Source organism: Falco biarmicus, chromosome 1 (genome assembly GCF_023638135.1).
Source record: "Falco biarmicus isolate bFalBia1 chromosome 1, bFalBia1.pri, whole genome shotgun sequence".
NCBI lineage: Eukaryota > Metazoa > Chordata > Aves > Falconiformes > Falconidae > Falco > Falco biarmicus.
In genome coordinates, this window is record NC_079288.1 from 115,320,817 (window position 1) to 115,336,565 (window position 15,749).

At 45.9% G+C, this 15,749-nt stretch overlaps 1 protein-coding gene across 2 annotated transcripts; it reads right to left on the reverse strand.

Annotated features, from left to right (window-relative positions):
• Positions 1–3,739: 3,739 nt before the first annotated feature.
• Positions 3,740–15,722, reverse strand: MGST2 (microsomal glutathione S-transferase 2). Of its 2 annotated transcripts, none has more exons than XM_056321846.1 (5): positions 15,427–15,707; positions 10,272–10,371; positions 8,998–9,068; positions 6,972–7,053; positions 3,740–4,245 (listed from the first exon to the last, which is right to left on the reverse strand). In XM_056321846.1, exons 1-5 carry the CDS (start codon positions 15,482–15,484, stop codon positions 4,113–4,115), a joined length of 444 nt encoding a protein of 147 aa, XP_056177821.1. In that variant the 5' UTR covers positions 15,485–15,707; the 3' UTR covers positions 3,740–4,112. The 2 variants fall into 2 exon arrangements, with proteins under 2 accessions (XP_056177821.1, XP_056177831.1); XM_056321856.1 differs by lacking the exon at positions 3,740–4,245 and adding an exon at positions 4,252–6,124 and having other exon boundaries at positions 15,427–15,722.
• Between the last annotated feature and the right edge of the window lie 27 nt (positions 15,723–15,749).

A 15,749-nucleotide genomic window follows, 5' to 3' on the forward strand; every position in this document is an offset into this window, starting at 1 on the left:
TACCAGGCTGGTTTATAGGATCGTTTCTCGCCCCACTCCTGCGCCTCGGTGGGTGACCTTCCCGGGGGAGGAGGTGAACTGGGGCGTTACGGGGGGTATAGTCCATACCAGGCTGCCCCCCTTGCCCCACACTTGTTCAGCAGCCGGTAAGGTCCCTGCACCCCAGTTCGCCCCAGCAGGCACAGCGGAGCAGCTCCCCTGTGACAGCAGGGCCACAAGGTCACCGTGGTGGGCTGCTGCGGGGGGCAGTGCTTCCTCAGGTGGCTGCCTTGCCTGGGGGCCGCCGTGCCCCTACCCCGGAGCAAGGTGAGCTGCCGAAACTGCCTGTGCTCTGAGGTGAGGTCTGTGCCCAGGCATTTGGTTCGTAACTGGGGCGGTTAGAGGTGGCGGCTCCAAACTTACATATTTATTCTCTGTAGGGAGCAAAAGCAAGGAGTAGGGAAGTGCTTTCGGGGGAGGAACACGGTGGACAGCCCAGGGTGTAGGAGTCTGGTGGCTGGGGAAAGTGAGGCAGGGTGGAGGGAGGGAGATGCAGGGCTGGGTGTAGAAACTGGAAAGAAGACATGGGGAAACTGGGGAAGTGTGAAGATGCACACTTAGAGTAGTTCCTTGTAACCTACTAGTACTACAGTGTGAGAAGAACCGTGTTGTCAGAAGCCTTTTGGAAAGTGCATGTAGACTTGTTGAATTTATATGACCTGTTTAGGACGAACACGCGATGTAGCCTTCAAGGCTCGACACCGATTTCTCCGTGTTCCCAGCCTACCAGAGGCGTGGGGCATCAGGCACCGGACCTCTGCACAGCTTGCTGTTGGGGATGCCAGTGTGGCTTGGCTCCACACACAACCTTCAAGGTGAGGCGCCCCTTCTCTCCTTAACGCCAGTCCTCTCCTGTTTGGATGTGCAGAACAGGGTGCGAAGAAGGAGGCGGGCTCAGATCAGAGCAGCTTACCAGAGCTGCCCCTCAGCGTGTGCTGGCACAGGGCTTGCTGGGAAGATGCTCTCGGGAAGAGGCCCCCAGGTACCGACTGGCTCTGAAGCTGCAGCAGGGACCGTCATTGTTTCCGATCGTGACCAACATGAAGATTTGCATCGACTCACAGCGCGTGCTGAATGTGCAGCCTGATGCTGACTCCTCGAGCAGCAGGTAGGCAATGGTGTGGTTCTCACTAGGACTAAACTACGGACCCTGGCAGCATCCATCTGCTATAGGTGTGGTTTGGCCTTGATCCTAGATGAGTCAGTCTTTAGCACTTTTCAACGTTCTGCCCTGGCTTAGTGGGGAAAAAGCAGTGACTCAGAAGAGAGGTGGCATCCTCACCTCTAGGCCTGCTTCTGCCCTCTCGTTAGCTGGTGCAGATGCTAAAACGTTAGGTTCGTGTTTCTGCCCTGGCATTCTAGCTCTGTGCTGCTGGGTGACGCTTTGCAGCCTCACACCTACATTTTTTTGGCATGTGAAATTGTTCCTGAGCGACAGCAGCCTGTTCCTTTCTGTGCAATGCAATGCAGTAGTAGATGGGCTATGGGAAGCTGTCTATAAACACGCCAGACCACCACAACAGGTCAGCTTGGAACGGAATAATGTCAGAGGCAAAGGCCTGTCTGAGCACAGGCAGCGACCTTTGGGCCTCCTCTAGTGTATTCCAAGCCTGTTACGTACTTTGGACCTTTGTCTTGGTTTTAATTCTGGTGGCAGCACATCCTGCTGCCCCTGACTGTCTGAAGGCGTCATGGGTGGGTGGATTTTCTGTCTTTCAGCCCGCAGAAGGAAAGTTAGTGGAAGAATTCCTGGTGGTTTCTGTGGTTGTTAAATCTGGCCCTGTCGTACCTTCTCTCTGGAGACAAGTGCCGGAGAGTTGCCCTTTCCACAGCTGTGTCAGCTCCAGCCTGCTCACCACCACAATCCATCCTTTCCCCCTCAGCAGCCGTTGCTGGACCCAAGTCTTGTACCTTTGTACTTGTGTCATTTTATTGTTTCAAATGCCATTTCAGCGTTTGCCACCTGCAGGCACTAAGCTGTGTCTTTTAATCACAAACTTAACTTCCACACGTGTCCACTTTTTTTGTATGAAAGGTTGTTATGAAGCTGATCCAACACTTGATTATTTTGTGGTCAGGTTATCAACCTCAGTACACCTTTAGAAATACCTTAAGCATGTTCATTATATAGGCCTGACCGAGCACCACTATTAACATGCAGTATTTTTGGCCAGATTATGTCTTCTGAGGCGTGACAAGGAAAATTTCTGCCTGCTGGCTCTAGCATGAGTATATTCAGTATTGCCTAAATAATTTGAATTATCAGGAGCTACCAAAATAGGCATGGCCTTGCTCCTCTGTTCTTCTACATAGCTTAAGCTGACCATCAGCATACTTTATGCTCTCAGTGGTAAGCCATGACTTTTCCCCTCTTTTAGCAGAAAACTGTTTTCATAGTCAGTTTGTTTTCCATTGTCATGATTCCCAGAGCTGAGGCCATGCTGGGACATTTTTCTAGTCTTTTCCACACCCCAACCATCTGTGCCTTGAAGGGAGAGACAACGCAGTAGACCCAATTCTTAGAAGAGCAAGCATCTGTGTCTCTTTTTTGGTGGTTTTTTTTTGTTTTTTTTGTCTGGGCTGGCTCTCCCTCTCACAAGTGCCACGTTGTGGGTACAGCCGTACAGCCTGTGCTCAAGAGGCTTTGTGTGAGGACTGGGATCTGCCTACTGGAGGGCCCCACTTCCACGAGAAGAGCGTTTGAGCACACGTTGAGCTGTAAATGTGTGTATATAACCAAAAGGTCTTCAGAAAAGTGTAGGGTTGTGTGCAGCTTTAAATGTTTTCCTGAAGAAAGCAGTGTTTCCATATATGCTTAAACGGCCTCCTGCAGTGGGATTGGATATACTTGGAAAATCGGGACCTCGCAGCAGCATATTGCATCAGTGTGTCTTTACATTTGTGCAGAATGAATGGCACTGCTGGGGGAAATGAAGAGGAGTGAAGGAAGACTACAGAGGCGTTGGCAAAGCTGAAGGACATCGGGTAAGATGGGCTGATGCTTGCAGTGTGCTTTGCCGATTGATTGGACACCAAGCAAAAATTAATTCCAACCCAAATACAAGAATAAATGCAGTTTATTATATTACAATATAATAAAGGAAAATAGCATGTGATATGATAAAAGGAAACAGTAGTACTTATTATGCACAATATGATAAAAGAGCAATAGGAGCAAAGTGTCGAAGCATTACTGCAAAGCGTTACAGAGACTAAGAAAAGGACACATCACCAGTTACCAATTTAACATCACCAGGCCCACCCTTTGGCTGGGAAGCCCCGTTGCAGCCGGCGGAGCCAGGAGTCTCTCAGTAACTGGGAAAATTCCTACACAGTGCATCCACCCGTAGGTGGGGCTTCTGGCCCAGTCCCACAGCTTGCCTGCCTTTATACTTGGTGAAAAAGAAAAATAGTTTACACACCTAGTGTATGTAAACTTTTAATTTTATGCTGAGTGCAGGCGTGCACTATCTCATGATTCGTAAGGTTCACACATTCCAGGGACGCTGGCCAGATGCCCGAGCACGGTGGAGTTACTGTCAGGACATAGCTGCACACAGTATTTATTGCCTGGATGGTCCTGCTTGTATCTGGCTTGTTCAGGGGGCTCCAGACAAACACCACCTGCTCATTAAAGTTGTCCTTGAGCTCCCTGAGCTCACTGTCCAAGTTAAATGATTCCTAATTAAAGACAAAAGACTTTTTCATAAGCAGTAATCAATTTAATAAATTTTCACCACACGGTGCCAGCTGCAACTACATTACTTAGTGAATTAATGCTTTTAGTTTTATGTCGTTTGTTTAGGGTTTACAGTACTGTACAGGAGAACAGAACATTTAATTGCAAATGCAGATGTGACATGACATTCTGTCTTACCGACTCTTTTTCAAGAGTGTAGGGAAAGGAGAAAGCGTAAACAGCTCAGGAAAAACATGCATTTTACATTGCAATGGGCTGTTAGTAAAGAGCTCTGATACTTTATTCACATGCAACTTATCATCCTTTTGGTGTTCAGGGAAAGCATCCATCTTACGTATTTGTTTTTTAAAAAAACAACCACCACAAACAGTCTTCAAAACAATTTACTCAGTTTCTTCATAATGCTGAAGTCTAGGTATTCATCCAGAAAGCTGTTAATAATCCCAGCTGCACCCAGGGTTATCAAGCAAGTTAGAATTATCAAATTCAAATAGAAACCTGTTAACCTAGAAGTGGAAAGCAGAAAAATACTGTTACAAGCTGTACATGGTGTGTTTACAGTGAAACTGCTGGTCCACGCCAGTTAAGAAGAGGTGTGTAGAATCAGAAAGGATCGTTGCTGTGATGCTACCTTGGGCTGTTTTGGTAATAAACCATCCCTGCGTGTGACTTTTGCTAGGGAGGAGAGATACTCCAAACATCCAGTCTATGGGAAAACTCTCCCCCAGTGTTTTCAGATCTTCATGTGGAAGTTAGGAACTTGCTCCAGGATGAAGCTACTTCATCCCACGATATGAAGACCTGCAGGTAAAGCTGCAGACAAGCTTGAGCGCCTCACTGCCACTCTAGGTGTAGGAGTGGGGGAGAGAAGCCTTAGTTAGGGACGGGGGGAGAGGTGTGCGTGTGTCTTACATCCGCATCTGCTGGTCAGGTACTCCCCACTGAGCTGGGAGGTCTGCTAGGTCTGCTACGGGTTATCGCTTTGGCTTGGAGATGGATTTTTGGACTGGAGTGTCGACCCTAAAAACCCAGCCATTAGGGTACTTGCTGAGGATGGGAGAGGATCGGGTGATTTCATTTGTACAAAACTGAAAGCTCCCACAAGAGAGGCTGGGAGAGCGCTGCCGCTCTGACACACGGAGCGTGCTGTGCAGGCACAGGTGAGCGGGGCGCTTCCCCTCCCCGCACGCTCCTGGGGCTGCTCTCAGGTGCAGGCTCTGGTCCGACAGGCATATTCTGGGAGTTGCTGCTGGGCTGGACTCTGCCCGCAAAGCAAGCGATGGAAGGTCTCTTTGGGGAATCCCACTGTGTTAGCACTGGAGATAGATCCGAGGAGCTTGTCAGCCTTTGATTTATAGCTAGCCATCCCCGTCCCCGTGGGGGTTGAAAGGTTGGGTGCTCAGGCACCCTGGGAGTATGGGGAGCCTGAGAATCTCACTGGAGCCTAGAGATGTAAGCAGCCTTTCTGGGTGTGCCACATCTAGACACAGGTTTGAAAATGGTGAAGTACAAGATTTTCCCGGTTTCGGGAAAGCATGAAGAAAGTCTTTAGCTTAGCCCTTTAAGTATCTGTTAGAGCCAGCTGGAGGGAAAAGCAAAGGATACAGCTCACTTGCAAAGGCCTCTCCAGCACAGAAACCAAGTAGAAGGTGCATGTTCCTGTTGCGCTCTTAAGAACCCCTGCCGTGGCAAACCCGAACTGCAATTCCTGTAGGCAAGCGCACGAGTGTGTGTGGTAACCAGCTCTTTGCGCACAGGGACCGGGTTTGTCTTTGTCACTAGCAGGGCTGTGGTCAGTGATTACAGCTGGGAATCAGCGCGACTCTTGCCAGCAGGGCTGCTGGAGGCTCGCGCTGTGTTTAGGGGCCGGGTTCCGCACGCTTGACTTGTGCTGACCTGTTGCTAGCTGAAGCGCCTGCTGGAGGTTAGCACCCGGCAGGCACTCCAGCAAAGCCCTTCTGCAGGGCTGCCAGGCTGGCTCTCGGCACCCTCTGCTTGATGCAAGGAAATCAGAGTCTCGCCAGAGCGTAAAGCTCTAACAGCGAGGCCAGCCCCTGTTGTTAGACTTCCCAGAGAGGCTGAACCTATTCAGTCTAAGAGTACTGAAGTAAAGCACGGGAAAGATTTCTTGAACGAAGGTCTTTTTAGTTTGTTGATTAAGGAAAAGCCTTTTATGCTGTGCTTGTCTATTTATTGACACGGGTTTGCCCCCCAAACTTCCTTAGTAGTTGCTAGTCTTCTGGCTGGTGTTCGTTGCGTCATTTAAATTACTGCATCTCTGCCTGGGAGATATAAAATTATCTCCATATATTTGCTCTGGGAAACACAGCCTCTCCCTTCTCTTGATCAACAGCTCTTCCAAAGAGGATGAAGGATTGGCGGAGACTGCAGTGAAGGAGAACGGTAACGCCGATATACAAGCTATGGAAAATAGCCCTGTAGTACAGTCTTTTGCTGCTGTCTTTTGTTTTGTTTCTTCCTCTAGAAACGTACATCGCAGGTCTTTTGATCTTATGACAAGCACATATCATGCCATTTTCTTTTTATGACTGGCAATCTGTGCTGGAAGAGGAGCCTTAGGTCAGGACCCAGAAGACAGCGCAGTGGCTTCAGTGAAACAAGGAATAAACTGTGTGTTTGAGTGCCTATAGCGGAGCGGTGTTTTGCCAGCCTGCATGTTTGTTGAAGCAAAATCCATGTTACAAGCTGTGCACTTAACATTCATTAACGTGTGCTTATCTGAAGCTGTGTTCTTTTATCTGTTTGGTGAAAGTTCATCAGCCTACAAGGCCAGATTTGCTCCGTTCCTTTAGTGCATTTTGTACAGCTGGAGTAAAGGTCTTAATGTGACATACTGAGGGCAAATGAAAACAGCAGCTGGGCAGGCACACTGCAAGCCTCGCCCGAGCAGTCTCCCCATCCTACAGCAGTCCTGAGCTGCAAAATTGTGCTGCTGTTTTCAGGCCTCTCCAAATCAGGTTGCAAATACGCTCAGTACAAAGCAGGCACCCACAAGGTGGGCAGCAAACTTTTTCTTTCTTTCTTGTAGCACGTGCCCGTCTTAGCCGAGGCTCCTACCCTAACAGCCAGCCCTCTGCCCTGACCTCTTGCTGACACTTCACACACGTTGCATTCAGTTACAGTCCCTTTTCACCACCAGCCCCTGGCTCTCAGCCCAGCTTCAGACCACAGCCTGGGGCTTCGAATGTGCATCCAGTCGGTAACTCCTTACCTTCCTTTCACAGACTGTACGTAACCGTGGAAGTACTTGTAGCGGGCAAACACGTACAACACACCCAGAAAGGAAGCTAATTCTAGGAAAGAAAAGATTAATAGAGAGGGTAAAAAAAAAAAAAAACAAAACAAAAAACAAAAAACAAAAAACCAGAAAACTAAAATATTAGGATTGTAGACAGTTAACCACTTTAGTTTATGTTTCCTGGTTGTATAGCTCTGGGCATTTTCATAGCTAGCCATAACCTGGGAAGTTATATTGAGAAAGAATGATTCCAAAGAGATAAATGGATTCTTAAACATTCACTATACGAGGCCCTTGATGTGGGTTTACAGATAGGCGTGGGCATAGGACTGTGCAAAAAAAATACAAAAGCCTTCCCTGAAAAGGAGATCTCAAGAACTGATGGGAACCTGTGGCCCCACCCCCGCTTGGTGGCTATCCCAGAGGCAGGATAGTGGGCTGGAGCACTGTGGCTTGACCCAGTGCTGTCATTTTGTATTTTTATGGCCATTCATGCTAAAAAGGAGTGTTTGTTTTGGAAAGAGAATCTTATTTATGTTGTTAATAACCTGCTTTGCATTTATATGGCAGCTTTTATCCAAGGACATGAGAGAAAGCTGTAGTGAAGTTAGCTTTCTGACCTCCCTGTGGGAAGAGTATAAAGTCACCTCCATTTGATAGATGGAGCAGGGTGCGTAGGTCAGTCGTATTACCCAGGACTAAGCAGTGCTAGTTAATTTTCTGTTCTTTCAAACCATGTGGGTGAGTGTTACAGAGGACAGTTTTTACTGTGTTCTGGATTAACTCGTGTAAACATACCTATGGGAGATACTCTGCTGAAAAAAATGACTTGAAGGGGAGGTTAACATAATCTGTCTTCTCTTACATGTGAGAGCAGTTGTCTGTACTGTGGGTTGGCAGCTGTGATCTTCCTTGATTCAATCATCTGTCTATGAGCACGTGCAATATTTCATATCTAGTTTGGTACATGATGCTACTTAGGATTTACATTGGATTTGCAGTGGAGACGGGACTCTGACTATAAGAGATCCCCAAAACAAAATGACTGTTTCGGGGCAGACATAGAAAATGGAGAAGTGAGCTAGTCGTTCGGGAAGAGGAGGGTAGTGGGCATGAGCTAGTTACCCTTTCACCAGCCCACAGACCTTGTGCTTCTAAAACATCAGCTGGGGAAGGGTTAATAACGCAAAATGCAAAAGTTGGGCCCTGTCACAAGTTCTAGCTCTACAAGAGCCCACTCCATCACTGTTAGGGGTAACATGGTCCAGCCTTGGAAAGTCCAGCAGTGTGAGAGGTATGAAAGCTCCAGGGTGTCTGAGTTCAGAACACTTGGCTAGAAAATGGCCCCCTGCCAGGTGCCTCAGAAAATGTAATGGGTGCTCAGGAGTCCCTGCTGCTCCCCTGAAGTACAATTTCTATGGCTGGACATGCCACTGTTAAGGCTGCGCTTCAGTGCTCGGTGCTGTGTCCCGGAACAAACAAATGAGTCATAGCCCCGTGGTGGTGTCACTCATCTGGGATGTAAAAAAACCAAAGGTTTGCTGGTTTGAGCTCCGTCTCCATCAGCCAGGGGTCCAGCCACAGGGATGAGTGCTCTGACCTGAGTCTTTTCAGGCTGCCTTGTCCCCAGGGACAACAGCTATGCTTGATGTTTTGTGAGAATTGTCCCATAATGTGCAAATAATTGTTAGTGGGAAGCATCTGGGAGCTGCTTTTCTGAATGATTCACCCTGAAAATCCACGAGATGTATGATAAATGTGCCATGCAACTGGCTCCTTGGTGTGCAGAGAGAAGTGGAAGCCGGTGGGGCTAGGTGAAATGCCACAGCTAAGTGGGGATTTCAGTGTCACCAAGCATTCTTCTAGGAAGGCCACGCTAAGGTAATGCAATTAAAAGAAGGGAAAAAGATGTCTGCAGTCATTTACCTCCTGATAAAACTAAAGGGGTTTAAAAAGTTACCTAAAAATTCAGTCCACGATAAAACCAAAAAGTGTTTACCTTGATTAAAAAACCATCCTGCAGTCCAGAGGACAGTCAGGAATATTGGGTAAAACTCCACACAGTTTTGTCTGCAGAATAAATATGAAAGAACGTTAGTCTGGAAAGGAAAAGAACTATGGGCAGGATTTTCAAGGAGAATCGGCTTTGGTCTCGTTTTGTTGTCACTAAAGTGAACGCTATCGAGTCCAGTGAGAGCATGGGCCAGCCAGCATTAGGCACTCTTAAAAATTCTCTTCTTGGTAATCTCAAATACAAACTATTTAAAATATTTTCCTGGTATTTAAATTTAGAGAAGGATCTGCATTCTAACTACATGGAAAATAATCCCAAGCCACATGCCTGTGCAGCAGAGGCAGGCAGGAATTCTAGCACATGGATGTGCTGTTAATCACTTGCCCCCATGCTCGGTGTGGGTCAGCGTTCCCCAGGCTGCAAGGGGAAGCACCGAGCTGTGCACAGGCGGCTTGGATTGCTCTGCCCAGGCCAACTGCCTTGATGAGCACCATCAGGCACACACAGCACACGATAGCTCTTCTTATGGCGAGGACCGTAACACTTTGATTTGTGGACATCTTTGGTTTTCCCACCAAGATTCTGTTGGGATATCTTTTCTTGGTTGTCCTGAATGGATTTCTTTTTAACAAATTAGGCAACCTTCTATAGCTCATATATTCTGTTATCTAATATGTTTTCTGATGTATTCTATGTCTCGTTATTGTTATCCACTACAACTACAGTTACAGCAGGTGGGATTGTTTGAAATAAACAGTTTTGCATAGGGTCCTTAGCTAACCACAGACCGAAGACCATTAGGAAAATGAAATCTTCTTAGACAGGCCATTCCACCATGGCCCACTGGGAAGACAGAGGTTTTCTGTGCTCTTGCTTTCCACGTGTTTGACGTTAACTACAGTCCAAGAACCGACAGCACAGCTTGCTAGATCCAGAACATCCGAATTCTCTAAATTACAATCAATTAGCTCTCAACCCCTACTTAGGTTTGGGCAATCTGATTGCCTAGTTTGATCAGAGTTTGAGTAGTGACTGTTTAAACTGAGCTGAACTTACCCCGTTATTATTTAAGTAACAGCCAAAGCATTTGAAAAGTGATCTGTTCATCATGTTCCTTTGTTTTTTCTTTTTTTTTTCTTTTTTTTTTTTTTTGAGCGATGGATGCAAAGAGAAGGTAATGTTTCTAAGGTAATGTTTTCGCTTCTCTTCTGGACTGAATTGTTATTCAATGCCACCATCTTAATGATCTCCAGACTTACTGTGCACGAAATGTTCTGTCAAACTCTGGAGCCCCAGTGACAGCGGGGGGCATGACCTTGTGCTTCATTCTTGATTTCCCCACCAGCCAAGCAAAATGACCTGCAAGCAAAAATAAGGGCTCACAAATTACACAGTCCCTCGCTTCAGTTGCATCCCTGCAACTGTAATATTTTTACAACTGCATCAGTAATATTTTTAATAGAGATCGTTGTTCTTCAGCTCTTTCCATTTTGTTTGACATAGAGACCAATATTAGATAACCTAGCTTTTCCTTACAGAAGTTTAGATCTTATCTTCACAAGTGACACTCATGAGGAAGGGGGAAATTGCTGTTTCCGAAATATACGCATTCTCTTTTTGCATTTGCTACACTGGCTATGGTTTAAGTATCCTTCTGCCTCACCTGAATCCCAGAACAACACAGCTCAGGAGCAGCCCAGTCACACCACAGCGGCAGCGCGCTGCCTGAGCAGTATCTCAGCAACCAAATTGCACTGGTGGAGGTCGCTTCCCTTCCATACGTTTGAATAGCATATGGTCGTTTTGGTTTAGTGACACTAAGAGCTGTGATGCTTTGAAGTGTAGGTCAGCATTACAGACTTTGGAAATAAAAATCTGGTAGCCACCTTTTTAAAGTTAATTGCCCGTATCATATAGCGCATGCTTTTCCATCTGCTGTTATTTTCTCAGACTCTCAAAATTCAGTATGTTGGAAAGAGTGGAGAGCTGCAACTGGGGAGGCTGGAGCCTGTTCCCTGCTCTCCACCCCACCTGCTGGAGAGCTAGCTGTTGAAAGACCTATGCTGTTTCTGCCTCCACTGATTGGAGTTGATAGTACTTACCCATCTTGTAAAAAGCATTTTTTAGAACAGATGCAGTGCCGTGAGCAGGATAGGTTACTTACTGTACAGGGACTAAGTATTGGTTGCTTATCAGAAACCCCCAAACCAATCAAAGACTATCTCTGCGCTTCTCAACTGTATTTCTAGGATCACTTCTGACATGTATACGTATACCTCATTTTACTGATACCCTCCTTGTGGAAGTCTCCCCCTGAAAGTTGAACAGAAGCTGACAAGGACACAAGGCAATACACAGACAGCGTTTTTCTGTATGTAGCACAGCTACTGGGCATCACCCTGTTTGACTTTAAAACTCCCTGGGCACTTGGGGTTATTCTTCTGGCCATGTCATAGCCACCCTGCATGAGAAGCTTGCTAGCTGCCTTGTACCAAAACTTTACCTGGGTCCAGAATCCAGGCAGCCACCTGAGTTCACTAAGAAGGCTTGGCTAAGGGGGAAGGCCGGAGCATACCTTCTGTCCTCCCTTCTGGGAGTGGTGGCATTAAAATATGGCTAGAGATACCACCGGTGCTGCCCTGTGCCCCTCTTATCTTAGCCTTGCGGCCAAAGCCTTTTCCTAAAAAAGTGTTTTCCCATCCGTCTTCTCCCCATATAAGTAATTACGGGCTGTGTTCAAGTGACCTCTTAACCTTTCTCTCCAGAGACTAGTCACAGCATCTCAGCTACCTCTCTGTAAGGCGGGTTTGCAGGACCTTGCATTGTATTTACATCCAGCAAGACCTCCTCCACTCCCACCCATGTATCTCTTGTTATGCCTGGAGATTCACGTGCTATTTGCCAGCTTGCAGCCTTTTCAGAAGGGGAGAATGGCAGCAGGGAGGAGGGTTTAGGGAACATGCCTCAGGGAGACTGAAACTCACAGAAGCACAAGAATTACCTCTGAGAAATATTTTCCTGGAAAACTTAACTGGAAAGTTGCTTTTTAACTTCTGTTGCCCTCAGAATGATCTATTTTATATGACAAACGAGACATGCTGGCAAACCCTGCCTGGCTTATCAGTCAAAGTAGTAGGTGAGCCATGCTGTGGTTTGTGCAATGGTGTTTTTAGCCAGCTGTGTGTTCCTTGGGCCCCACTGAGCCATGCAATGCTTGCAGCCAGTCTGGGACCGGGTTTTTTCTACTGGGGAACTAAGGCAAGCCAAGGTGGCTCATTGCATCCACATCAGTTGAAAAAAGGCCTTGAACGGATGCTGGACAAAATAAACTTACTGGAGGGAATAAGAAGATGAAGGCACTGTAGGGGCCAAATCATTCGTGTTTGTTCGGTACAGCTAACCAAAGCAAATCGTCAAGGCCATGGTATGACCCCGGCCCCAGCTGCAATGCGGTTTTCCCTTGGTATTGCTTGGCCAGCAAGGCTCTGGTTGGAGGGGCAGGGTTTGCACATGGGGGACAGGCTAACCATGCACAGAAACTGCTTGTGATAGTACGGCAGTACGGCTGACCGTCATAAAATCCGCTTCTTTAGTGGCTTCCACTGCGACTGATGGGAAGTTTGCTTCAGTTAGGGACAAGCGGTCTTTTACATGCCAATGAAAACCAAGCAACCAAGCTGTGGCACTGCATAAGGGGAGAACTACAGTCATGTACGTCACCCTAAAAGAAAAAGTGAGCCCGGTGTGCAGAACAAGACAGGTGTGAACCAGGGATTTGAAAAGAGCTCAGGAGAGGAATAATTACTGTGTTTTTTGGTTAACTGCATAGGACTTGCCTTTTAGTTCCTTTCTGGTGAATGGGAAGTAATGATGTAATGCCGAATTTTAAGTTCTGTGATTATAGTTTTACATGGGCTAAAGTAAATAATAAAGCAATGGGAGAGCTCTTCTGCCCTACGCACTGGAGGGGCTGTCGGGAGGACTGCAGAAAGCATTGCAGCAGGAGTAAGTAAAGATTTTCATAGCTTTTTCTTCCCCCTGTATCAAATTGTTCAATTCTAGCAGGCTAAATTACATGACTGAGGTAGTTACAAAGTACGTTTGACTGCCTTTGTTTGCTTTTTCTTTTTGCTTTCATCTTTAGGTGGCATTTATGGTTACTGAGTTAATACCTTTACTCCGAAAATATGGGACAAAGCAGGCTTTCAAGGAATATTACTCCCAAACATTTTATATGTGTTAAAAAGCCTGTAGAGAAGCTGCTACCTGTACCACAGTGTATGATAGTGCATGTTCATTTGCATGGCCTGGCCTAACATACTTTAAAAAAAAACAACAAACTTTGAAAATAATTTCTTGCTGGGTCCTGGAGTTACTAAGAGTGATTTTAAAAGCTGCTAGTTCATAGAAATGCTTCAAAATGGAGGAGTCGTGGGACTCCTGTCTTCCCTGTTCTCTCCTATATGAATCACTAGGATTCATTCTGTCCTTTGGTTGGATTCCCTTGTTTTCCCATCAGTCTGCGAAACGCTAATCTCTCAAGCAAATCTCAGCTGCTTAAAACTGGATTCATGACTGGAAACCGCTTCCCGCATTGTTTCTGCTTTTTCTTTCTACCCTAGAGCATTTCTTGCACAGCTTAATCTTCACCTGACCTGATTCTTCCAATAACTGGCAGTTCTGAGACCCCGATTCTTGTACCTCTGATGACTGTGAAGTGAAACCTGACTTCCAGCACTGCCTCAGGGGGGTCCTGTCGCCCATTAGCACCTTCGCAACTCATGGCCGGAGGTTCAGCAGAATAAACGGGAGGGTGAGCACCAACAAACAGGAGTGCTGCCTGTGCGGGGTGTATTTTGTTCACAGCAAGCGGTCACACGCTGGGTGACTCCCCTGGCATGAGCCAGGCACGTGCTTGCGGTGCTCGTTTCACGACGTTCATTTGAACTCCCACAAATTAATCTGTGCAGGTTTACCCATGCTAGAAAGCCTGCTGAAAGTAAGCCAAGTTGTGATGATTTAAATCAGATCAGCAGACCGGATTCTTACACAGGTTTCTCTTTGGTCTTGATGTCAGACTGCCAGTGGAAATTAAAACCCAGGTTATCTTGTCTTTTCTGTGATTTTTAACTAAGATTAACTAATACGGATTAACCGTCACAAGGAAAACCAGGTAGGTACTTTCCTCCTCCCTTCACAGTTTCACTATCTGTAAAATTCCTTGAGTTTTCAAACTGCAGTAATTTTTCCAGGTAATGTTTGTTTCTTTCTTTTTAATCCTTCACACCTTTATGTTAAAAATCAAGGCAGGCAAGCTGAGCTTTCACAGAAGTTGATGATAAATATTGCCACCAGTTAGAAATGCACTGTGAAGTTCACAAGGGTATGTTGTAGTTGATCTGCTGACAGAAAAAGAGAATGTAAATTTTAGGTGCTTTTTATTTGCCTTCTGTTGTTTTGGCTTTTTTTAACCTGGAAGGGTCACGTTCTCAAGGGTTCTTTTTTCTGCTGGGTACAAATGTTATTTCAGTAGTTGAAGCTTTGAGAACAAATGAAAAATCAAACCGCATGGATAGTTTGCTAGATAAGTTGGCAGTGCTACAGATACTTGGAAAAAAAAAAAGGTAGAGTAATTATTTTTAACTTGCTCTTAATTTCATGTTAGTGTAGCACAACTGCATGCATCTTGCTTCCTAGTGTAAATACAACTATATGAATCAATTTATTTCTAAGAAAATAACAACAAACATTAAAAATGCTATGGCAGTCTTAGACTGATAAAGCAAAAAGAGCGTCTCAGACTTGCCCACTTCTTTCTCTAGTCCTTGATTCTCAGAGGCGTGTCAGCAGGGGATAAAATCAATCCGTTTAGATCTTAAAGAAATGTAACAGTGAAGACATAATATGGAATAATTTATGTTATTGCTGCTGGGTGTAAAGGTTTGCTTTCTTCTTTCATTTCAGATACTTAGTATTATATCTCTATTTCAGGAAACAGTTTTTACAGCACTTTCAAGCCAGCTTTGGTGTATTTGATTTCACGAATTTACTCTCACTGTTGAGGTTTTCAGTTCTATAGGTGCCTAAATAAGATTCAAAACCGAGACACAGTGTGGCTTTGGGGTAACTTTACAGCTAGTTATGAGCTCTCACAGTAGTATGATTCCAAAAGTCAGCAAACAAAATAGAATTGAAAACAGATTAGTTTCTCCCACCAGGAAAAGTAATCTGTCCCGCTGAGCCAGCTCCCTCTCAGACTACAGAGAGGGTAAACAATGCTCCGACAGGAAAAATCTTGGGAGTTCTCAGAAATTAAAGTTACAGAGCAGCCAGTTTATCATAAAATAATTTCCAGTACTTCAGAACCGGTGGAAACCTCCCCAAGTCCCAACCACGCAACCCCAAAGATCTTACATTGCTGGAAGGCAGAAAGAAGAGAGACAGCCGCAAGCAAAGCTGAATCACCAGCCATGTTCCCAGCAGCTTCCGCGTGCGAGCAGGACGTGAGTAGAGACCTTCAGTGAGCAATAAGGAAAACAACAGGTGGGGCAATTATAGTGCTTTTCAGCATTGTAACAAAGGTCTGCCCTGGAAATTAAACCGCGTAACTTTTTAAAACAAGATTGCAAAATTAGGGCCATTTTTCATTCCTGGAAAAGTTCAAATGCAGTCAGCCAGCCCTGCCTGCTTCTTGCCTGTGTGAAAGCACAGAGGGAGCAAAACAAGCCTCTCCTGCC